General features: G+C 44.4%; 3 protein-coding genes across 3 annotated transcripts; 2 read left to right on the top strand and 1 right to left on the bottom strand.

The window, feature by feature from the left end:
- The first annotated feature begins 9,219 nt into the window (after positions 1–9,219).
- LOC123774333 (cuticle protein 7-like) lies at positions 9,220–10,191 on the top strand. Its single transcript, XM_045768503.2, has 3 exons — positions 9,220–9,267; positions 9,369–9,506; positions 9,706–10,191. The coding sequence occupies exons 1-3, from the start codon at positions 9,256–9,258 to the stop codon at positions 10,027–10,029; spliced, it is 474 nt and encodes a 157-aa protein (XP_045624459.1). The 5' UTR covers positions 9,220–9,255; the 3' UTR covers positions 10,030–10,191.
- A 6,232-nt stretch (positions 10,192–16,423) lies between these two features.
- Positions 16,424–17,323, top strand: LOC123774332 (cuticle protein 7-like). Its single transcript, XM_045768502.2, has 3 exons — positions 16,424–16,514; positions 16,616–16,753; positions 16,953–17,323. Exons 1-3 carry the CDS (start codon positions 16,503–16,505, stop codon positions 17,256–17,258), a joined length of 456 nt encoding a protein of 151 aa, XP_045624458.2. The 5' UTR covers positions 16,424–16,502; the 3' UTR covers positions 17,259–17,323.
- Positions 17,324–20,015: 2,692 nt separating this feature from the next.
- Positions 20,016–21,387, bottom strand: LOC123774335 (cuticle protein 7-like). Its single transcript, XM_045768506.2, has 3 exons — positions 21,306–21,387; positions 20,556–20,672; positions 20,016–20,397 (listed from the first exon to the last, which is right to left on the bottom strand). The coding sequence occupies exons 1-3, from the start codon at positions 21,315–21,317 to the stop codon at positions 20,110–20,112; spliced, it is 417 nt and encodes a 138-aa protein (XP_045624462.2). The 5' UTR covers positions 21,318–21,387; the 3' UTR covers positions 20,016–20,109.
- Between the last annotated feature and the right edge of the window lie 2,742 nt (positions 21,388–24,129).

Genomic DNA, 24,129 nt, shown 5'->3' on the forward strand with positions numbered 1-24,129 from the left:
TTAGTTAATCATACTCACATGTTCTCTGACCCTTAGATAATCCTACCCACATGTTCTCTGACCCTTAGATAATCATACCCACATGTTCTCTGACCCTTAGTTAATCATACTCACATGTTCTCTGACCCTTAGATAATCATACCCACATGTTCTCTGACCCTTAGATAATCATACCCACATGTTCTCTGACCCTTAGTTAATCATACTCACATGTTCTCTGACCCTTAGATAATCATACCCACATGTTCTCTGACCCTTAGATAATCCTACCCACATGTTCTCTGACCCTTAGTGATCGAGGAGGGGACACAGTTTCTCGTGGCATTACTTTTATAGAAAGAAAACAAAATGTGTATTAGTCAAAAATGGTTACAACCAATCTGGTATCATCCACATGTTGTCTGTGAGGCGCCTTAGGCCGTGACTGTGGCTAGTCACCCATCAAGGTCCTCATCCACCACCTTTCATTTCACCCGCTGACTTGAACTGGGTTAAAATATTCCGAAATCTTGAAGTGAGTCTCACTTTTAACACTAAAATATATATATGAATAGAATTCTTAATGAATTTAAACTGTCAAGATTAAATCAACACTAATTTCATGACGCATTCAAATTAAATTATTGAGATTTATCAAATAATTTGATCAGTCAGACTCTGTGATGAAGTTCTTACGAATTATATGACTTAATGCTGAATTATATATGGTATGCAAGTTATGTGTGATCAAGTGGAAGGTGTCTGTGGGGAGTGAAAGTGTCTGTTCTGTACTTGAATTTTCCGGTTGTGTTGTGTAGTCTTGAGGCGAAGTGAATTGCTACTGTGAATGACTGCTAGTGTGTGAAAATGCTTCTTGATCCACGACTATCCTCATCATCTTTTCCTGGTTTGTGCTTCACCATTGAATGATAGCTAGGAAAGGGATAATGACAAAGGGGGGTGGTAGGAGAAAAGCACACAGAAACTGTATTAGATGGGACCTATATTCCCTCCAATGCGTTATGTGTGGTTTCCTCCGAGGCTATGGGTCCCCCTTCTTCCAGCCAGAGGTGGTACTCCCTTCCTATTTTATTAAAAATGACAAAGTATATATATATATATATATATATATATATATATATATATATATATATATATATATATATATATATATATATATATATATATATATGTATGACAGTGTCAGACCACGGAGGAAAATTGAAACAAGAATTTCCTTAAGTACTTTCGTATATTAATACATCTTCAGAAGGAGTGTATTAATGTATTATGAAAATGTATTAATATACGAAAGTACTAAAAGAAATTCTTGTTTCAATTTTCCTCCGTGGTCTGACACTGTCACATTTTTAATCACGTGTTTATTTTCGTGATATACACACATATGTATGTATGTGTATCATATATATACATTGACAGCAAATATTTATGTCATTAACATATAAACTGAATTTAAATTACTTATTTCTAACTTAAATTGCAACCAAAACTCAGCAACATATATCTGGCTTTCAGTGACCTAAATGATTTGTGTAATTCTTTCCCCCTAACCGGCTAACCGGTTCCTTAAAACACACTTGGTGGAATGCTTGTGTGTTTTTACGGTGTTTTTATATGTGGTCAGTCTTGCCAGCAGGAGGTTACGGCTTTAGTGATGATTAGCACCTGTACACAGGTGTAATTTGTTGCTTTTGTTATAGATTCAGCAACTCGGAATACAAAGTTGCAAGTAGCACGGGCTATGGTGAGCCCCGTAGCGGACTTACCTGGCACAGGAGCGGGGCAAGTAGCACGGGCTATGGTGAGCCCGTAGTGGACTTATCTGGCACAGGAGCGGGGCAAGTAGCACGGGCTATGGTGAGCCCCGTAGCGGACTTACCTGGCACAGGAGCGGGGCAAGTAGCACGGGCTATGGTGAGCCCCGTAGCGGACTTACCTGGCACAGGAGCGGGGCAAGTAGCACGGGCTATGGTGAGCCCCGTAGCGGACTTACCTGGCACAGGAGCGGGGCAAGTAGCACGGGCTATGGTGAGTCCGTAGTGGACTTACCTGGCACAGGAGCGGGGCAAGTAGCACGGGCTATGGTGAGTCCGTAGTGGACTTACCTGGCACAGGAGCGGGGCAAGTAGCACGGGCTATGGTGAGCCCGTAGTGGACTTACCTGGCACAGGAGCGGGGCAAGTAGCACGGGCTATGGTGAGCCCTGTAGTGGACTTACCTGGCACAGGAGCGGTGCAAGTAGCACGGGCTATGGTGAGCCCTGTAGTGGACTTACCTGGCACAGGAGCGGGGAAAGTAGCACGGGTTATGGTGAGCCCGTAGTGGACTTACCTGGCACAGGAGCGGGGCAAGTAGCACGGGCTATGGTGAGCCCGTAGTGGACTTACCTGGCACAGGAGCGGGGCAAGTAGCACGGGCTATGGTGAGCCCCGTAGCGGACTTACCTGGCACAGGAGCGGGGCAAGTAGCACGGGCTATGGTGAGCCCGTAGTGGACTTACCTGGCACAGGAGCGGGGCAAGTAGCACGGGCTATGGTGAGCCCCGTAGCGGACTTACCTGGCACAGGAGCGGGGCAAGTAGCACGGGCTATGGTGAGCCCGTAGTGGACTTACCTGGCACAGGAGCGGGGCAAGTAGCACGGGCTATGGTGAACCCGTAGCGGACTTACCTGGCACAGGAGCGGGGCAAGTAGCACGGGCTATGGTGAGCCCGTAGTGGACTTACCTGGCACAGGAGCGGGGCAAGTAGCACGGGCTATGGTGAACCCGTAGCGGACTTACCTGGCACAGGAGCGGGGCAAGTAGCACGGGCTATGGTGAGCCCGTAGTGGACTTACCTGGCACAGGAGCGGGGCAAGTAGCACGGGCTATGGTGAGCCCCGTAGCGGACTTACCTGGCACAGGAGCGGGGCAAGTAGCACGGGCTATGGTGAGCCCGTAGTGGACTTACCTGGCACAGGAGCGGGGCAAGTAGCACGGGCTATGGTGAGCCCGTAGTGGACTTACCTGGCACAGGAGCGGGGCAAGTAGCACGGGCTATGGTGAGCCCGTAGTGGACTTACCTGGCACAGGAGCGGGGCAAGTAGCACGGGCTATGGTGAACCCGTAGCGGACTTACCTGGCACAGGAGCGGGGCAAGTAGCACGGGCTATGGTGAGCCCCGTAGTGGACTTACCTGGCACAGGAGCGGGGAAAGTAGCACGGGTTATGGTGAGCCCGTAGTGGACTTACCTGGCACAGGAGCGGGGCAAGTAGCACGGGCTATGGTGAGCCCGTAGTGGACTTACCTGGCACAGGAGCGGAGCAAGTAGCACGGGCTATGGTGAATCCGTAGCGGACTTACCTGGCACAGGAGCGGGGCAAGTAGCACGGGCTATGGTGAGCCCGTAGTGGACTTACCTGGCACAGGAGCGGGGCAAGTAGCACGGGCTATGGTGAGCCCGTAGTGGACTTACCTGGCACAGGAGCGGGGCAAGTAGCACGGGCTATGGTGAGCCCGTAGTGGACTTACCTGGCACAGGAGCGGGGCAAGTAGCACGGGCTATGGTGAGCCCGTAGTGGACTTACCCGGCACAGGAGCGGGGCAAGTAGCACGGGCTATGGTGAGCCCGTAGTGGACTTACCTGGCACAGGAGCGGGGCAAGTAGCACGGGCTATGGTGAGCCCGTAGTGGACTTACCTGGCACAGGAGCGGAGCAAGTAGCACGGGCTATGGTGAGCCCGTAGTGGACTTACCTGGCACAGGAGCGGGGCAAGTAGCACGGGCTATGGTGAGCCCGTAGTGGACTTACCTGGCACAGGAGCGGGGCAAGTAGCACGGGCTATGGTGAGCCCGTAGTGGACTTACCTGGCACAGGAGCGGGGCAAGTAGCACGGGCTATGGTGAGCCCGTAGTGGACTTACCTGGCACAGGAGCGGAGCAAGTAGCACGGGCTATGGTGAGCCCGTAGTGGACTTACCTGGCACAGGAGCGGGGCAAGTAGCACGGGCTATGGTGAGCCCGTAGTGGACTTACCTGGCACAGGAGCGGAGCAAGTAGCACGGGCTATGGTGAGCCCGTAGTGGACTTACCTGGCACAGGAGCGGGGCAAGTAGCACGGGCTATGGTGAGCCCGTAGTGGACTTACCTGGCACAGGAGCGGAGCTGTATGTTTGACGTGTATATGTATTCCTGAATAATGTTCCGACTAACGAAGGGGGTATATACAATGTGATATCATCATATACACTGAGATTTGATTGTTATCGCCGGAGACGACTAGTTTGTTGTGCACCCCATACTCATTCTGTGAGCGGTAGCGCAAAAAAGATTACAGATGAGGTCTTTATCAGACCTCATCTTAGATTATTACATAAACAATTTCATCTATCCTTCACACCTTATATTATAATATCAGCTAGTTCAGAGCCTGTTCCATTTAAATACCTATGTATTTATAGTGAATCATTATACATTAATGGTAGGTCTTTTCGCTAATACATAATTGTTTTAGCTAAGGAAATATTCCAGGGTCATAGAAGAGCTGCTGTGTGGTATTATTAGTCTTCACAATATACTACTTGCTTCTTAATCTCATATGTCGTTTATCTACTGGAAGCGAAACATGGATACAGTGCAAGGATTTCAGGTATTTTATCCTTAGTAATAAGATGGTTTGCCATTTCATACAACGTGAGTTTAGATTTATCTCTAAATAGTTCAATGTTACAACAGTCTAAGATATAATGCTCAAGTGTGTGTTCCTATCTTTGTCCACACACTTTACACTTTACTTCATCTAGCGTCCTGGACCATTCTCAAGTCGACAATCGATTTGAGAATGGTCCAGGACGGACCGGAACGTCGTCGTTCCTTCACCTTCTAGTGTGTGGTCTGGTCAACATACTTCATCTAGATCCCTATACAAGCCCAACTGCCAGAGATACTTGTAGGCAAGTCTTATACGAGCTGTGACAACATCTGTTAGTCTACTTTGTTACTTGCACCATACACATGTTTTACTCGACACATTTCATTGTGATGAACAATGAACCTGTTAGTTCCAGTTTGCACTGTTCTGCTTTCTTCAAATTCATCCAAGAGTTCTCGTCTAATGACACTTTTAAGGGACCTATTTGATAACTCAAAATTCCGTTCAACACTGTCTTTATTTACTGCAGCCTTAGCAAGGAGACTTCACTTTAGTCCTCAACTATGTTGAGACGTAACCTATATTTGTTGGCTGGTCAGGAAGGTATTGTGGTGGTCTTAATAACTTCAGAGGTTGATAGGTCTTAAGGCCGACACCAAACTTCCTGATTGGTCAGCAAGGTACTGTGGTGGCCTGAATAGCCCTCCAAAGGTTAACAAGCCTTAACCCAAGAACGTAACAGAAACGGCTAAACTTAGTTATCTATACCTTTGCCATTATTCCCAATTAGAAAAATTATTGTTTTACGATTAACGTGAGAAAAATTAATCAGTCCAGTTCTACATGACCTTTGAAAATGTTGAAGCCGTATAGAAGAGTCTGAGATGACAATGATTGATTGATTTATAAAGATTAAGCCACCCATGAAGTGGCACGGGCATGAATAGCCCGTAAGTGCTAACAATTTTTGTTCAGTAATTCTTTTCAGTGTTCTGAGGTCGCATTTAATCGTCAGGCTGCTATCGCGGGGGAAGGATGCTGCTTGACAGTCTTTATGAGGGTGTCCAGCTGCTGGACACCTTTTTTGACCAGAAAAGACAATTGATTGATTGATTGATAAAGATTAAGCCACCTAAGAGGTGGCACGGGCATGAATAGCCCGTAAGTGGTACAATTTATTTTTTTTTCTCAGTATTCTGAGGTTGCATTTAACCATCAAGCTGTTATCGTGGGGGAGGATACTGCTTCACAGTCTTTATGAGGGTGTCCAGCTGCTGGACACCTTTGTTGACCAGGAGAGTGGCTGTGTTGATGGCTTCAGGGTGGCCACTGCATGATTCAGGAACTCTTAAAGCTCTTCTAAGGTCATTGGTTGCTTCACATTCCAGAAGATAGTGAAGTAATGGCTTTTCTGTGACAGTTTGGCAGATGCACTCTCTCTGTCGGGGTTCACCAATCCCCCAGTTGCATCTGTAACCTAGACGTAGTCTATATAGCCTAACTGCTATTTCCCTGTGGATTCCTTAAAAGACAATATAACACAATTTATTATATATTTAGGTGAGGTAGAGAGGAAAGGGTGGTGTGTGGGGGGGGGGGGGACTGGTGAGGCCAGGCAAGGTCTTATTGATGGGGAAATGGAGACAATGGTGTTTAAACAGGTTATTGTCGCCAGCATCAGAGCTGCAGAGAAGGAAATAGATAAACTCCTCCAAGAGTTCCGTCACGGGGCTCAGACCCGTTCCTGGGGTTAAGGGTTGTCCGCTTTTGGGGAGAGTTAATCGCTGAGGGGGAAGGTATGGGTTAGATTGTTTCAAGCGTAAGTTAAACATAAATGAGTTTGGGTGGATATAAATAGGAACTGCCACGTATATGGGCCAATAGGCCTTCTACAGTTTCCTTAATTCCTGTGTTCTAACGTTAAGCCTACATAGCCTCAGTTTGTAACTAGAAGCATTAGAAGTCTTTAGTCCCCCCTGAGAATTAATTATTTTGTAATTATCAGGGGAAAGCGCCAAGCCATTACGACTGTATAGCACTTGGAGGGGGTCAGGATAAGGATTTGGGATGGGACGGGCTCACCATAGCCTGTGCTACTTGCCTACAAGGAATGGTGCCCAACCACTTGGACGATCGGTGATTGAACGCCGACCTGCATGAAGCGAGGCCGTTACTCTACCGTGCAGCCCAAGTGGTTGGGAGTGGGTGATTACGGGTGGAGTTAATGTATGAGGGAAGAGATCACGGGCAGAAGTACTTTATATCATCAATAAATTGACAGTAAATTCGTTGTATCCAGTGAGCGAACAAGCCATCAGTGACTTAAGGATCCCTCGGGGCCTAGTTTGATCACACTAAACGAACCTAATCAGGAAATATATATGTTTATCGATGACCAGACCACACACTAGAATGTGAAGGGACGACGACGTTTCGGGCCGTCCTGGACCATTCTCAAGTCGATTGTGAGAACTTGAGAATCGACTAGAGAATCGACAATCGACTTGAGAATGGTCCAGGACGGACCGAAACGTCGTCGTCCCTTCACATTCTAGTGTGTGGTCTGGTCAACATACTTTAGCCACGTTATTGTGACTAAAGTATGATGACCAGACCACACACTAAAGATAAAAGATATGATGACCTGCCTGTATATGTTTATCTCTCAGAATGTTTGGTAATGTTTATTGCTTGTGATGTGTGTCTATGTATGTATTAACACGATGTACTGAAAGGGGTGAGAATAGCTTGAGCTACCTCATCCCTTTGTGTGTATTTTACCTCAATAAACTTATTTCAATTTCAATTTCAACCTAATTAGAGAATAAGTTGTTTAAACGCGAACACTACCTGTTTTGGATCTAGAAATCTCAGCATCACATAATGAAACCACAACAACATGGTGTGTCTATGAGAGAATATTGAGGCTATGGAATGGGATCGAACCCGCGTCGCATGGCCAGAATTCATCAAGCATTTGCGCAACCACTTACGAAACCTGTACTTCTTTCGTTAATCTTGGTGACTTTGTTATATTAATTAAACCATTTACGCGCTTCGAAACTTCCCAACTCAAAGTTATTATTATTATAAAAAGCCTCGTAGTCCTTCGGAGCTCCACGGGAGACATCTCCCGTCACGCAGGGTGCAGTCGCACCTCCACAGATCTCCAGTATCAGCAGTATCAGTTCTTGATACTGGTAATGGATCAAAAGGGCCACCACTTACGGGCTATTCATGCCCGTGCCACCTTTTGGGTGGCTTAATCTTTATCAGTCAATCTTCGGAGCTCGTAAACTGTTTAACACATGTAAAGAGTTACCATGTGTCGTAGCCATTACGAGTTTCGTTGTGGCTGAAGTCGTTGCCGGAGTAGTCGTCCTTCACGGCCCAGTTGAATAGTCGTCCTTCACGGCCCAGTTGAATAGTCGTCCTTCACGGCCCAGTTGAAGTTGTACTGGGCAGAACCCTGGGAGTTCAAGACAAAATACATTAAAACACTCGAGTTTTAATCAAGCATTTACGAGTTACGAGTTACCATGATTGAGGAGAGATGCAGAGACTTCGTGAGGTTGACCAGACCACACACTAGAAGGTGAAGGGACGACGACGTTTCGGACCGTCCTGGACCATTCTCAAGTCGATTGTGAGTGACTGAGTAGATGCTTGGTGGAGCTTTCCCAGGGACTAAGGTTCAGTCCTTACACACAGCCTCAAAATAGTCTTATCTCATCGACATTAAAAATAATTAATATTGGATGAGTCTTGATTCTGAAGGCCGGGATGAGGTTGTGATCATGACGGGGCAAAATGTTAATAACATTTCTAAGGTGAGGAGAGGAACCTTGTCACTGGTCTAAGATAATCGTAGAGAAAAAAACCTAATAACGCAAAACAAAACATGTAAAGAAAATGGGTGGCAGGACAAAAAGTGGGAAAATGCAATGGGAGACCCTAAAAAATCCCCACTAATGCTGTGTGTGTGATTTTCTCCGATGCTATGGGTCGCCTACTTCCAGCCTAGATTGGGCTTCTCTAACAGTTGACATTATACCTCTTTGGTTATATTTTGCTTTAGTACTGTGACTATAGTTCAAATTTACTTATTTATTGTATTTTACTTCCTCCTATATAAGTGGTCTAATACTTCTTCCTCCATAAATATAACTCAGACACACAGAAAAATTTGCCACTAATTATAATGCAGTTAAGGCCTTAGAAGATCCCCAAGAGGAAGGTGTCGGAAGAGTCATCCGGCAGCCAACTGGAACATGAACTCCAACCTTCTTGCCAGAAGCTTCACGTCCACCGTAACTGTTTCTCCATCTCCTCCCCGTCCTCCACTACTTTCCCACCGCCGTCATAACCTCGCTCCCCCAGTACACCGCCCCACCCATCTCGTCCCCCACAAACCCCGCCTTACCCAACCCCCGGGGCAAGCGCTGAGGTGGTGGACCAGTTGTTGCTGCCGTGGTCAATCCCTCTCGCGGCAGTGTCAAGGTCTCTCCTTTCCCTTTCAAAACCTAGTGATGCCACGACACTTTGGGCGAGTGAAGATCCGGTATATAAGCGGCCTGCGGTCGCCACTGGACAACACACTCGCTCCTCCACCTCAGCCAACAACATGGTCTACAAGGTAACGCCTCCCGTAGATAAGAACTCTTGCTAGACTGAAACACACATAATGGACTCTAATAATCAAGGAAGTTATTCTAATACACAACTTCTTGGTTTCAGGTTTTCTTCGCGGTTGTCCTGGTGGTCGTGGCGTCGGCAGAGAAACTCCCAACCTACGGCCCTCCACCTCCCACTTACAACCCTCCAACTCCTTCCTACAACCCTCCTGTTCCCTCCTACAACGCTCCTGAACCAGTGGTACGTCCACACACTCTGTCTTGACCACCTGAGTATAATTTGTACCCTACATAGCCATGTATATTTATGCTGACTAGATTTGTGTCAGTAATAAGATATCTCTGGCCAGAAGCAACGATAACAACTTAAGATAAACTCATATACACCATCTTATAAAATGTACTCGAGTGTTTTAATGTATTTTGTCTTGAACTCCCAGGGTCCTGCCCAGTACAACTTCAACTGGGCCGTGAAGGACGACTACTCCGGCAACGACTTCGGCCACGACGAAACTCGTAATGGCTACGACACTCAGGGATCCTATTACGTCCAGCTTCCCGACGGTCGCCTGCAGAGGGTTTCCTACACTGTGAACGGTGACTCCGGCTTCCTGGCTCAGGTTGAGTACCAGGGAGAAGCCCAGTACCCAGCCCAGCAGCCCAGCTACAAGCCCGCACCCACCTACCAGCCAGCACCCACCTACCAGCCAGCACCCACCTACCAGCCAGCACCCACCTACCAGCCAGCTCCAACTTATTCCTAATCTAGTCATAGATCACTTTTAGAATCTTAATATGTAATTGAATATATGAAAATACAAAAACAAATATAGAATTTTTTCATTTTAATCGACAATGAAAAATGGTTGCTCATCAAAGTATGATGACAATGCTTTGATGAGCTTTTGAATAAAGTGTGTTATTCATCAAGAGTTTCCTTGATATTAAAGACGACCCAAACGCTTTACACACAATTGGCAGTTGTTCACTGCAGTACTGTCCGCGACTCTCACCACAAGCCATACTGGAGTACTACCCTGAACCACAACAACCTTTATTGAAGTACTGTCTTCAACTCGTACCACTTGCTGACCATCTTAGATAACTGAGGGAATCACCCACACTGAATTTAGATAATTCTAAATTTACAAAATTATCAAAATACACTAGATATTACCGACTTTAATGATTCGAGCCTTTAGAAGCAAATACCTATTTACAGTCCGCTAAATGAACTCTAAATGAGTTAGTGTTGGGTGAAAGGTTAGAAAATGAGTTGGTGTTGGGTGAAAGGCTAGAAAATGAGTTAGTGTTGGGTGAAAGACCTTTTAACCTCTGGAATCTGGATGGTTATCAAGACCACCACAATACCAATCTTACCAAACACCATGAATATTTCAGTCGTGAACATAGCCCAGGACTAAGATAAACTCTCAGAGTATATACACACCGTGAAGCTGGGTATACCTCTAGTTAACAGAGCCACTAAGTCAGTCATATATTCAGAAATATTACAATAAGTATCACATGGATAATTACACAACTCCACCTCACGCTCACCTCAAGAACATGAACCAGAAAGCAAGCCAAATCATCTTCATGTTTGTGCTATACTTATAAGTACTAAAAACTCCGTTTTGGATCAAAATTATTATATAATACTTAGGCTGGTATCGAGGTACTCCCCAAGGTCGAACTACTGACCTTTCAACAGGATGCAAACCCACAACAGGTGTCTAGCTTACGAGTACCTATTTATAACTAGGTGAACACAGTAGGTGAAAGGAAATGTGCCCAACCATTTCTGTCTCGTTCCGGAATCGAATCCGGGAAATCCGATTATGTGTTGAGAACGAAGCCAAATTCCACGAAATAATAGAGGGAATGTTAAAGAAAACTGAAAGAAAATGAAAACAATCTAACGAAATCTAGGCCTAACCTGGCAAAATCTAGGCCTAACCTGGCAAAATTTAGCCCTATTTAATACATCTTAGGTTACGTTATGCCTATTATGTTAAACTATTAGATAAGTATTCCTAATAAATTTAAACTGCTGATACATCAAATTTAATTTCATGACTCATTTAGATTAAAACATTTAGATTTAAAAATTCGATTTCACTCAATAATCTTCATTCTCGCACGAAGTTATACGAATAAAATTTCTCAATAAAGATTTATTTTAAATATTTTTATCTACCTTGTGAGTTCTACCACATAATAACTATTTAAAAACTTGTCTTGGATCGAATGGAAGTGGTTAGTAACGAGGGAATAAACGTATCTGTACTGTAAAAGAAATTGATGGTGGTACAGTGCCCGAGAAGCACTGTACACCTGGTGTTGTGATGCTATGGTTGCCACTGTAGCTGGCTGGTGGAGTGTGGTGGTGTACTGTACAACTGGTCTTATGTACTGTAAGTGCTGCTGTGGATGACTGCTGGAGTGTGGTGGCGGATGAGAACCACTGTACACCTGGTCTTATAAAGATGTGGATGACTGCTGGAGTGTGGTGGCGGATGAGAACCACTGTACACCTGGTCTTATAAAGATGTGGATGACTGCTGGAGTGTGGTGGTGGATGAGAACCACTGTACACCTGGTCTTATGAAGCTGAGTAGACAATATGTCATTAATATCAATTACTTTCAAAATTACTTATCTCTGACTCATTTTGTAAACAAAACATAACCAAAATAAATTTGGCTTCCAATGAATCAGATTAGCTTTTTTATCTCTTTAATTCACACCAGTTGTTCCATCTATCATCATTGTATTATGCAGGAAGAACCGCACGTCTATGGGTCATCCAATAAGATTAGCAGACTTCTAGATGTTACCACTGCTAGGCTTAGGCTCGGCTACAAGTACCTGTGGGAGTTTGTAACATCTGCTGATGTAGATTTGACAAAATGTAAACTCTGTAAGCAGAACTATTCGCATACTTTGCTTCATTATATAATGGAATGTGAAAAAATCGCGGAATTCAGAGATAACACTATCAATGGAGTACAAGAAATGTATAAGTACTTCTTTCATAATGCTATACTGCCAGGAATCTTAGCGAAGTATCCAAAATTTGCTTACTGTAGGTAATACATGCATGACTGTAAAGCTGCCGTCCAGTTGAGTGGGTGTGGAGCAAGACTAGTAACTGTGTGACTCACCATAGATATAAAGTGCCTTGTATAGTGAATGTTGTGAGCCTTTTGAATTACTTGTGAGACAGAAGAGTATCGATGTGTACATGTATTTGTGTAAATGATTGTATATACATGTACATGTATATATAACATTAACAATTATGTAACTAGTTTCAAAAGATTGTCACTTGCTTAGCTAAACGAACAATGGGATTCCGTTCCTGAACCCATTATGTGCCTTTGTAACCCTTTCCACTACCACCACCCCCCACGGGATGGGTATGGGGTACATAATAAAGAACAAAATGAAATTGAATCCAGTCAACCGGATAACCGGTTCCTTAACACACGCGTCACTTTATTAGTGGAACGCTTATGTTTTTTTACCGTGTCGAAATATGTGGTCAGTTTTGCCAGCCTGTGGTTGCTGCATTAGTGATGCTTAGCACGAAGTGCATTTAACAACTAAAATCCTGCTCCCCTTTCGCTAAACTTATGCTAAACTACGCCCCTAGAGAACCGGCTTGCCCACTTGCCTATTATCGTTTAATTTTACAATTATTGTTACTGTAATACAATTATTGTTTAAAAGAAAATCATATGACAGATTCAACTCTGTAAAATAGAACACGGAACACAGATTTAACAGTAACTTAGAATAGTGACACTTGCACCTCAGTATACATCCAGGTGGGGGGAGGGATGTCCCACAGGCAGCAACTTGGGAGTGTAGCAGACGTGTGGATGAGGAAGGCGTCCAAACAGGTTATCATTTGGGCCGGATGAAAGGCAGAACAATTGGAACACTGTTTTCAGGACCCCGACGTCGGAGGGATTCTCCACAGCGCTCTATAATGCTAACTTGTATAATTTATTAATACAATATTTAGACCATCGTTGTATTTGATTATTGTTTTTATTTCACTGCGGCAGAGTTGTAAATGATTATGTCTGTAGGTTTATGAAGGTACTCTGATGTTAGGTTAAATCATCCTCAAGCCATTTTCGTCCATGTTGACGCTGTTCACAAAGGTGCTTTCACAACTTTTGTCGTACTGTGTATTCCAAATGTATCTTTTCGCATATAAATTAATATTTGTATATATTACAATTACGTGTATAGTTAAACCTATATTAGATTAGATGTTTTGGTTCAGTTGGTAATTATTTATAAATTAAATTAACATGTGGGTGAACAATTAAGAGTTATACGCTCCTAAAGAACACGTTAGCGAAGCAATGTTCTGTATAAAAGTGAACACAATCAGCTTTAAGATATGTGGAGACACGGAAGCAGTGTTTTTGGTTAACAAGTATTTGTTTACACGGCTTGGCGGATGACAGAGGTTCATTTTCAACATAAGATGTCAATGGAGAACTATCCGAGTCGATTAGTGACATGTGCACTGATGGGTGTACCCCGTTTACCGATGTGTATACACTGAGAGCTTACTGTAGCCCCTGACTATACTGTAGACCAAAGTATACTTGCTGACTGGTCAGTAATCTATTGTAGCGGCTTAACCTTCCAGAGGTTGATAGACCTTAAGCCCAATTCTAAACTTCCTGGTTGATCAGTAAGCTATTGTAGTGGCCTGATAAATGTCCATAGGCCTTAGGCCTCAATACCAAACCAGTTATTCAAGGCGAGTAATGTGTAAAACAGTCAATCATCAAGACTTCTACTACAAACGGATGCCGGCTCTCTCCTACCCTGTTCCTCGTCGAGAGCTTATGGCCACGATTCATCAGACTTTCAAGTATTCACTTTCAAAACCAGTATATCTTTCCTCAGTAATGGCGGCTCAGTTTTGGGAAACACATTTTGAGCTCAGAAACTCCTTGACATTATCCATAAGAATAACAACCTTGGGTCTCGAACGACCACGCAGCGCCTCTTAGCTCGTAAACCTTTTAGTTGATACAGACAAAGCCTCCATGATCGAGGCAAGATGTACGGGTGTCGTAAGGGGATACTTGAATGTTTGGTGAACCCCGACACACCAGATACATGAAGTGTTGCTACTGTGGTTTGTAACTTACATGATTTATGCTATGGGATGGAGTACCTCTGGCTGCTCATGCTGCTTGAGAAGGCTATGGGATGGAGTACCTCTGGCTGCTCATGCTGCTTGAGAAGGTCGTGGGATGGAGTACATCTGGCTGCTCATGCTTGTCGAGAAGGTCGTGGGATGGAGTACATCTGGCTGCTCATGCTGGTCGAGAAGGTCGTGGGATGGAGTACATCTGGCTGCTCATGCTGGTCGAGAAGGTCGTGGGATGGAGTACATCTGGCTGCTCATGCTGGTCGAGAAGGTCGTGGGATGGAGTACATCTGGCTGCTCATGCTGGTCGAGAAGGTCGTGGGATGGAGTACATCTGGCTGCTCATGCTGGTCGAGAAGGTCGTGGGATGGAGTACATCTGGCTGCTCATGCTGGTCGAGAAGGTCGTGGGATGGAGTACATCTGGCTGCTCATGCTGGTCGAGAAGGTCGTGGGATGGAGTACATCTGGCTGCTCATGCTGGTCGAGGTCGTGGGGTGGAGTACATCTGGCTGCTCATGCTGGTCGAGGTCGTGGGGTGGAGTACATCTGGCTGCTCATGCTGGTCGAGGTCGTGGGGTGGAGTACATCTGGCTGCTCATGCTGGTCCAGAAGGTCGTGGGATGGAGTACATCTGGCTGCTCATGCTGGTCGAGGTCGTGGGGTGGAGTACCTCTGGCCGCTCATGGTGCTTGAGAAGGCTATGGGATGGAGTACCTCTGGCCGCTCATGCTGCTTGAGAAGGCTATGGGATGGAGTACCTCTGGCTGCTCATGCTGCTTGAGAAGGCTATGGGATGGAGTACCTCTGGCCGCTCATGCTGCTTGAGAAGGCTATGGGATGGAGTACCTCTGGCCGCTCATGCTGCTTGAGAAGGCTATGGGATGGAGTACCTCTGGCTGCTCATGCTGCTTGAGAAGGCTATGGGATGGAGTACCTCTGGCCGCTCATGCTGGTCGAGGTCTAAAAGAGGAAGATAGCAGCAGACACTGCTATCAACCCTCATTCTACTGAGTACTGTGGCACTCTTGCCTCGCACATAGTGGACAATAGTGCGCCTCCCGGACGCTCCACATGTATGAAATGTTATTTCAGTTGGTGAATAACAACACGTCACATAACAGGTAGTTAGCACTGGGTACGAAGTGGCAGACTTAGAAGCCACGAGTTAATCTGTCCTCAGAGATAACAGGCAAATATGAACCTTAACGAGCCATTGCGACCTAATTCGTCTCCTCAAGGTCAAACCAACCAAAGAAACTGCAAATATAAAACCAGCCAAAAACCTGTTTAGAATGATGAAATCACAATAGAAGCAAAAACTCCCGCATAAAATTTTGTGAAGATGGAGTTGTGAGGCTGAACGCCTAGACAAGGCTGTGACCTTGACGCTGGACAATGATAATGATATTTGCAACGTGAGAGAATGTTCGTCATTGTTAGAAAATCATCGAAGACATTGTTTTAAGTTATATTTCGTTGATTATCTTTATCACCTAAAACTATTACAATTTTTTCTCATTTACTTATTTTTTATTTTATCTTCTTCATATATATAAACGTGTTCTAATAAGTCTTCCTCTATAAATATGACTCAGACACAGGAAAAAAATCGTCAGTTATTATAATGCAGTTAAGGCCTTAGAAGATCCCCAGGAGGAAGGTGTTGGAAGAGTCATCCGGCAGCCAACTGGAACATGAACTCCAACCTTCTTGCCAGAAGCTTCACGTCCACCGTAACTGTTTCTCCATCTCCTCCCCGTCCTCCACTACTTTCCCACCGCCGTCATAACCTCGCTCCCCCAGTACACCGCCCCACCCATCTCGTCCCCCACAAACCCCGCCTTACCCAACCCCCGGGGCAAGCGCTGAGGTGGTGGACCAGTTGTTGCTGCCGTGGTCACTCCCTCTCGCGGCAGTGTCAAGGTCTCTCCTTTCCCTTTCAAAACCTAGTGATGCCACGACACTTTGGGCGAGTGAAGATCCGGTATATAAGCGGCCTGCGGTCGCCACTGGACAACACACTCGCTCCTCCACCTCAGCCAACAACATGGTCTACAAGGTAACGCCTCCCGTAGATAAGAACTCTTGCTACACTGAAACACACATAATGGACTCTAATAATCAAGGAAGTTATTCTAATACACAACTTCTTGGTTTCAGGTTTTCTTCGCGGTTGTCCTGGTGGTCGTGGCGTCGGCAGAGAAACGCCCCACCTACGGCCCTCCACCTCCCACTTACAACCCTCCAACTCCTTCCTACAACCCTCCTGTTCCCTCCTACAATGCTCCTGAACCAGTGGTACGTCCACACACACTGTCCTGAACACTTTAGTATAATTTGTACCCTACATAGCCATGTATATTTATGCTGGTTAGATTTGTGTCAGTAATAAGATATCTCTGGCCAGAAGCAACGATAACAACTTAAGATAAACTCATATACACCATCTTATATAATGCACTCGAGTGTTTTAATGTATTTTGTCTTGAACTCCCAGGGTCCTGCCCAGTACAACTTCAACTGGGCCGTGAAGGACGACTACTCCGGCAACGACTTCGGCCACGACGAAACTCGTAATGGCTACGACACTCAGGGATCCTATTACGTCCAGCTTCCCGACGGTCGCCTGCAGAGGGTTTCCTACACTGTGAACGGTGACTCCGGCTTCCTTGCTCAGGTTGAGTACCAGGGAGAAGCCCAGTACCCAGCCCAGCAGCCCAGCTACAAGCCCGCACCCACCTACCAGCCCGCACCCACCTACCAGCCAGCACCCACCTACCAGCCAGCTCCAAGCTATTCTTAATGTAGTCACTAGATCGAACATTAGTATGTAACTGAATATATACAAATACAAACATTTAAGTAAAAGGCCATTTTTAATTATAATCCATCATACCAAAATTAGTTGCCCATTCACACGAGAAAAGAAGGGAATGACATTTAACAAACTTATGAGTGAGGTCTGGTTTTCACGGATAATTTCCTGGACACTTACCTCGATCTGTACACTGTACACAACTCGTAGTAGTACACTAGACATGGTGCTGTCTTGGACTCTACCACAGCCCAAATTGGAGTATTATCCTGGACACTTCCATAAGTCATGTTGGAATACTTCACTGGATTCTTCTACCACAAACCATATTAGAGTACTGTCCTGGACTCTACCACAAGCCAGATTGGAGTGTTATTGAACTTTTCAATATATAATTTTAAAGAACTGTCCTGGCCTCGATCATAAGATATATTTGAGTATTGTCTTAAACTCTACTGAAAGCCAGATTAGAGTACTATCCCGGAATATAAAAGAGCCTTATTGGATTAAAATCAAAATATGTGTTATTATAGGCGAAAGTATAAAAAACGCCAACCCAGCCACTAGTTGTCTCCGGATTCCGGAAAAAGATTTGAATTGTATTTAAACTTTAATAGTTATCCATCTGCTTCGTATGTGTGTGTAGGTGTATGTGTCGCTTTTCAGTTGGTAGGGCTGTGGCAGGAGTATTTGCGGTATTTAACATGTTTATGGTGCTATGGCCGTAATATGAATATCAGAGACATTCTGTTAATTTCCCCAGGATCAATGGATAGTGTTGCATATTGTTATAAGAACAAAACAATTGATTTCAATGTTTTATTTTCAAAGTATTTGCAAGGAAAGCCGGGAACCGGTCCCAGAAATCGTCTTGTGGATCAGTGTGTCTCTGGCACACTGTTTACTCTTGAATTGTGGAGACATCTAACAAGCCTATGTTCATCCCGTACCCCAGACTCTGGCATCCCTCTGCCAGTTTGGGTGAGGCTAGCCCCAAGCGTCTGGCTTCCAACTTCGGACAGACAGACATTCTCTCTTATAGTAAATAGGTATAGACTAGGGGGCGAGGGTGCCCAGTACTAACCGGGTTTGTCTATATATCTTTCTTCCTTATCATTCTCTCTGTCTATCTATCTCTATATCTCTAAGCTTCTATCTGTATCTTTCTCCTTCTATCTCTCTCTCCCTATCTCTATCTTTATTTCTCTTTTTTCTATATCTTCCTATCTCTATTTATATATTTATATTTCTATCACTCTGTCCCTCTATGTATATATTTTATCGGTCTCTATCACTGTCTATCTATATTTGTATGTATATCTGTCTATATCTATCTCTATTATGTCTATCTGTATCTCAGTCTCTATCTCTCTCTATCTTACAATATTATTAATAACGCAATTAGTTCAAGTGTTAGTATGTTCTTATAATATTAATTAATGACATTACAGTTCTTACATTCTTGTACAGTCACTAGCACACGTAGCGTTTCGGACAAGTCCTTAATCCTAATTTTCACACACACACATCCCCAGGAAACAGAATGTTCAAGCAGAACATTGGAACATTCAAACAGAATATAATATATCCCCCTTTCGACTGTTTATAGTAGGGCATAATTTATTTTATGTGTTTATGGGATTACGGCGTTAATTTGAATAACAGGTAACTTCTGTTGTTTTTCTAGAGATCAGTGAATATAATGGTGTATCATGTTCCACAGGTCTGGTCTCTGCCATGTTCCACGGGTCTGGTCTCTGCCATGTTCCACAGGTCTGGTCTCTGTCATGTTCCACAGGTCTCGTCCCTTCCATGTTCCACAGGTTTGGTCCCTCCCATGTTCTACAGGTCTGGTCCCTCCCATGTTCCACAGGTCTGGTCCCTCCCATGTTCCACAGGTCTGGTCTCTGCCATGTTCCATAGGTCTGGTCCCTTCCATGTTCCACAGGTCTGGTCTCTGCCATGTTCCACAGGTCTGGTCTCTGCCATGTTCTACAGGTCTGGTCTCTGCCATGTTCCACAGGTCTGGTCCCTCCCATGTTCTACAGGTCTGGTCTCTGCCATGTTCCACAGGTCTGGTCCCCTTCCATGTTCCACAAGTCTGGTCTCTGCCATGTTCCACAGGTCTGGTCCCTTCCATGTTCCACAGTTCTGGTCTCTGCCATGTCCCACAGGTCTGGTCTCTGCCATGTCCCACAGGTCGGGTCCCTTCCATGTTCCACAGTTCTGGTCCATACCATCTCAGACTATTCTTGCCCACTGTTTACAACTAGGAGTGCGGTGCATGACACCTTGGAGTATTCCTAGAGGGGGTTCTGGGAGGCTTCTATCCCCAAGCCCGGCTTAGGGCTTGTCTCGTGATAACTTGTTCCATTACGTCGTCGTTAGGTGCGGTTTTAGTGACTTGTTAGAGTAGTCGTAATGTAGCTAGTCAAAGGATCATCGTCAATGCAGCTTAAAATGCGTGTTTCAAGAACTTACACACACTCACATATGTAGGTTAAGTTTAATTCCGCCTCCTCTCACTCATATAAGTTGAAGTCTGGTAATATGTTTGTCTGAATAGTGCCAGCTGGTATCCCATTGAGGAAGAGAGCCTTCAGTAACTCCAGTTGTGATGGAGAATTAAAATCCTCTTAATGGGGGAATAAAAACATATTCATGATAGGTGGGGTTGACCTATTAATCTAATAATGCGGGTACAATATTTTCTTCTATTGAGAAATCAGGTTTGTTTGATATGCATTGTGTTGATTGTATTATTATTTATTGCAGTATAAAATATATTTATGAAATGCTGTTTGACAACATTATATTCGAATCACAGTCTGGAATCACATTAAGAGTAGGTGGGTGCGGGCTGGTAGGTGGGTGCGGGCTGGTAGGTGGGTGCGGGCTTGTAGCTGGGCTGCTGGGCTGGGTACTGGGCTTCTCCCTGGTACTCAACCTGAGCAAGGAAGCCGGAGTCACCGTTCACAGTGTAGGAAACCCTCTGCAGGCGACCGTCGGGAAGCTGGACGTAATAGGATCCCTGAGTGTCGTAGCCATTACGAGTTTCGTCGTGGCCGAAGTCGTTGCCGGAGTAGTCGTCCTTCACGGCCCAGTTGAAGTTGTACTGGGCAGGACCCTGCGAAATGAAATCATATTTGACAAAATCTTCGTGACAAAAAATTGAATCTATGTGCATTAAACAGAGGGTAGCATGAAGAACTCCAGTGGTGGATAATTCATAACAGTTACATATCAAAGATCCACTGTGTATATGAAGGTTGCAGATGTTCTTACCACTGGCTCAGGAGCATTGTAGGAAGGAACTGGAGGGTTATAGGTGGGAGGTGGAGGGCCGTAAGTAGGCCGTTTTTCTGCTGAAGCGATGGCCAGGAGGGCAGCTAGGATGAAAACCTGCAAAACCCAACTTAATGATTAACTTTGCAATATGCAGGCGATGAGTCACAATAACGTGGCTGAAGTATGTTGACCAGACCACACACTAGAAGGTGAAGGGACGACGACGTTTCGGTCCGTCCTGGACCATTCTCAAGTCGATTGTGTTCACAATCAAGTCACAATCGACTTGAGAATGGTCCAGGACGGACCGAAACGTCGTCGTCCCTTCAACTTCTAGTGTGTGGTCTGGTCAACAACTTTGCAATACCTTTATGCAGTCCTAAGTTTTCGTAGCCAAAAAAGTAGTTGATGTGAAGCAATATATATAACATTAACACAGAGACGAATCTAAAATTGACAAAGATGATGTCATGAAAGACTATAACTAAGTGTTTGTGCTTTCACTGCTGAGCAAAATATATGATAAGATAGCAAACTGCTATGCAAAAGAATGACACAGCATATATAATTTTGCTTTCGAGTACTCGGCATTGCAAAATTTCTTAATGAAATCATACGTAAGTCTATAATTAATATTTGCAATGTTGCATATCCAGCTGTAAAAAAAGGCAGATGAAGAGTCATACCGAAGATCAGCATGAATAAAAACTAGTTTTTCTACATAGCAAACGTCGCGTATGAGACTACCTTTAGAACCATGTTGACAGGTGTAGGAGTAAAGCCAGACTGATGCCCAACTGTGAAAGAGCCCGCCTTATATAGGGGAAGCTCCATCTGGCCGGCCAGCGGTGATGCAATCGGCCAGATGGGGAAAGTGGAGTAACTTTTTATAGTTAAAGGTGCGGCCACGGTAACTATTCTCGGGCGTGACGGACTTCCTAATCATCACTGACCTCATATAAGGTCAGAGTTCACCAGCTGCTTCTTCTGACGCCTGCTGAGCGAAAGCTGATGGCTTTGAAGTACACATCTTCTTTTTAATCCATTCTCGTATTATTTGAGATAAACTGTACAATTACCACGAAGATAATACTGAATTAGACTGGCCCATTGATGTGAAGACAGTACTGAACTAAACTGGACCACTGTCGTGAAGACAATACTGACTCAGTGTGAGCTCAATAAGGCCTGAGACTGTGGGAGAAGAAATATTTTACGTCATAACAGATATAATCGTTCTACCTGTCTTAAGGGTTCTGAGTAGAACCTTCAGAACAAACCCTGAAGATTCTACCTTTCAAGTTTTGCCTTTATCAGATATCCGATATTCTTCCTCTTCTTCTTGTCTTCTTTCGTCTCCTCCTCCTTCTTTTTCTTCTATTTCTTCTTCTTAGGTTTGATAATTACAAGCAAGACCTGCACTTATGTACAGTTACCTGCTGCAGTGACGAACCTGCCTTTCACTGTCTCTTAATTACGTTAGAACTGGTGAGGTAATTCTGTCTTGCTGGTCAAGCTATTGATTAGGGTCTACGACCTGGAAAAATGAATGCAAGCCTCTACGTCATTGCTGTCTTATATACAAACCCAACCTAACCTAGTCTAAACTAACCTTGCCCATCCTAACCTAACCTAACCTAACCTAACCTAACCTAACCTAACCTAACCTAACCTAACCTAACATTGCCCATGTTAGCCTAACCCAACTAGTAATTCAACTAGTTACTAGTGTTAGTAACCTAACCATATGGAATGTTTCTATTCTTCCTGAAATGGGTATCAAATATACCTTTCCATGTGTTTTGAATTATTGGTAGAACAAGCACAGAGAGACACTTATGGGAAAGATTATGAAAATCTTCCTGAGAAATTAATACAAAATCTTGGACTATGGATAGACCAAGACAGCAACAATATTTTACATTATGGAGGTATATGGAAGCATGCTGACACAGTACAACTATGGCTCTTACTGAGAAATCATTGGATCAAAAAGCTGATTGTTCTACATAAACATAAAAAAATACTTAAACATGAGGCAGTGTTTGACCACACCACACACTAGAAGGTGAAGGGACGACGACGTTTCGGTCCGTTCTGAACCATTCTCAAGTCGATTATACACAATCGACTTGAGAATGGTCCAGGACGGAGCGAAACGTCGTCGTCTCTTCAATTTCTAGTGTGTAGTCTGGTCAAACTACTTCAGCCACGTTATTGTGACTCATTGCCTGCACGAGGCAGTGTTAGACACTCTGATCCAACTGAGACAACAGTACTGGCTATCTCAGAGGCTCAAGTCAGCTAAAAATTCATGAAATACTGTATAACATGCAGAAGGTAGGATTCAAGAGTATAGCCATATCTTGGTTCACCACCACTGCCAAAGGAGAGAGTTGTCCATCCACATCCATTTTAAACAACTGACATACTGTACAGGGGATATTACTCTCACGGGTACAGAATGATAAATGCCATGTAAAAATGTTTACCTAGTTATTCAACTGTGTTTATTTATCGCCTGTGTTTATAAATGAACTAGAGCAGTTCATTTAGATATAACACATGACATGACTGACAGTTCCTTTACACAAGGTTTTTTATTTATTTATTTATTTTTATTTTATTTATATATACAAAAGTTCTTACATTCTTGTAAAGCCACCAGCTTGCATAGCGTTTCGGGAAGGTCCGTAATCCTAATTTTCCCTGGAATACGATCCGCCAAATCGTTTAACCACCAGAAACCCATTCACTGCTGGGGGAACATAGGCTACAGATCAGGATTGGTGCCCAGTCAATCCTTTCCAACCAGGATACGAACCCAGACCAAAACGCTCGCGAAGTGCCAGGCAAGAGCTTTAACACTGCGCCACGGCCACAGGCTTCTATAGATTGGCTGCATGCCGAACATGCCCTAAAGTGAGGCTTTCAGACAATGGAACTAATTTGGTAGATGGAGAAGCATGTTTGTGGGAAATCTGTTCACTCACCACAGTCTGTACAGCATTTGACCAATGTCAGTGGAAATGGAAATCTATTCCACCAAGAGCACTATGGCATGGAGGTTTTAACGAGATGATGGTAAGAATTGTAACACGATACCTAAGGAAGACGTCCCACTGCCGGAGAATAAAACTCCCGGAACTTCAAACAGTAATCATGGAGATCAAATCAGGAGTTAACAATCAACTATTGATGAACCATTTGAAATTATTGTCAGAAGATCCTGCTCAGCACGTGCCAATTTTGAGATATATACAAGAGTTGTTACATTCTTGTACAGCCACTAGTACGCGTAGCATTTCGGGCAGGTCCCTGGAATACGATCCCCTGCCGCGAAGGATCGTTTTTTCATCCAAGTACACATTTTACTGTTGCGTTAAACAGAGGCTACAGTTAAGGAATTGCGCCCAGTAAATCCTCCCCGGCCAGGATACGAACCCATGACATAGCGCTCGCGGAACGCCAGGCGAGTGTCTTACCACTACACCACGGAGACTGTCAAATTAGTCCAGCATACTTGATGAATGTTGGACCCGTGACTCCAGCACCAGCCTTTGCCGATGAG

The sequence above is a fragment of the Procambarus clarkii genome, chromosome 61 (genome assembly GCF_040958095.1).
Source record: "Procambarus clarkii isolate CNS0578487 chromosome 61, FALCON_Pclarkii_2.0, whole genome shotgun sequence".
NCBI classification, from domain to species: Eukaryota; Metazoa; Arthropoda; class Malacostraca; order Decapoda; family Cambaridae; genus Procambarus; species Procambarus clarkii.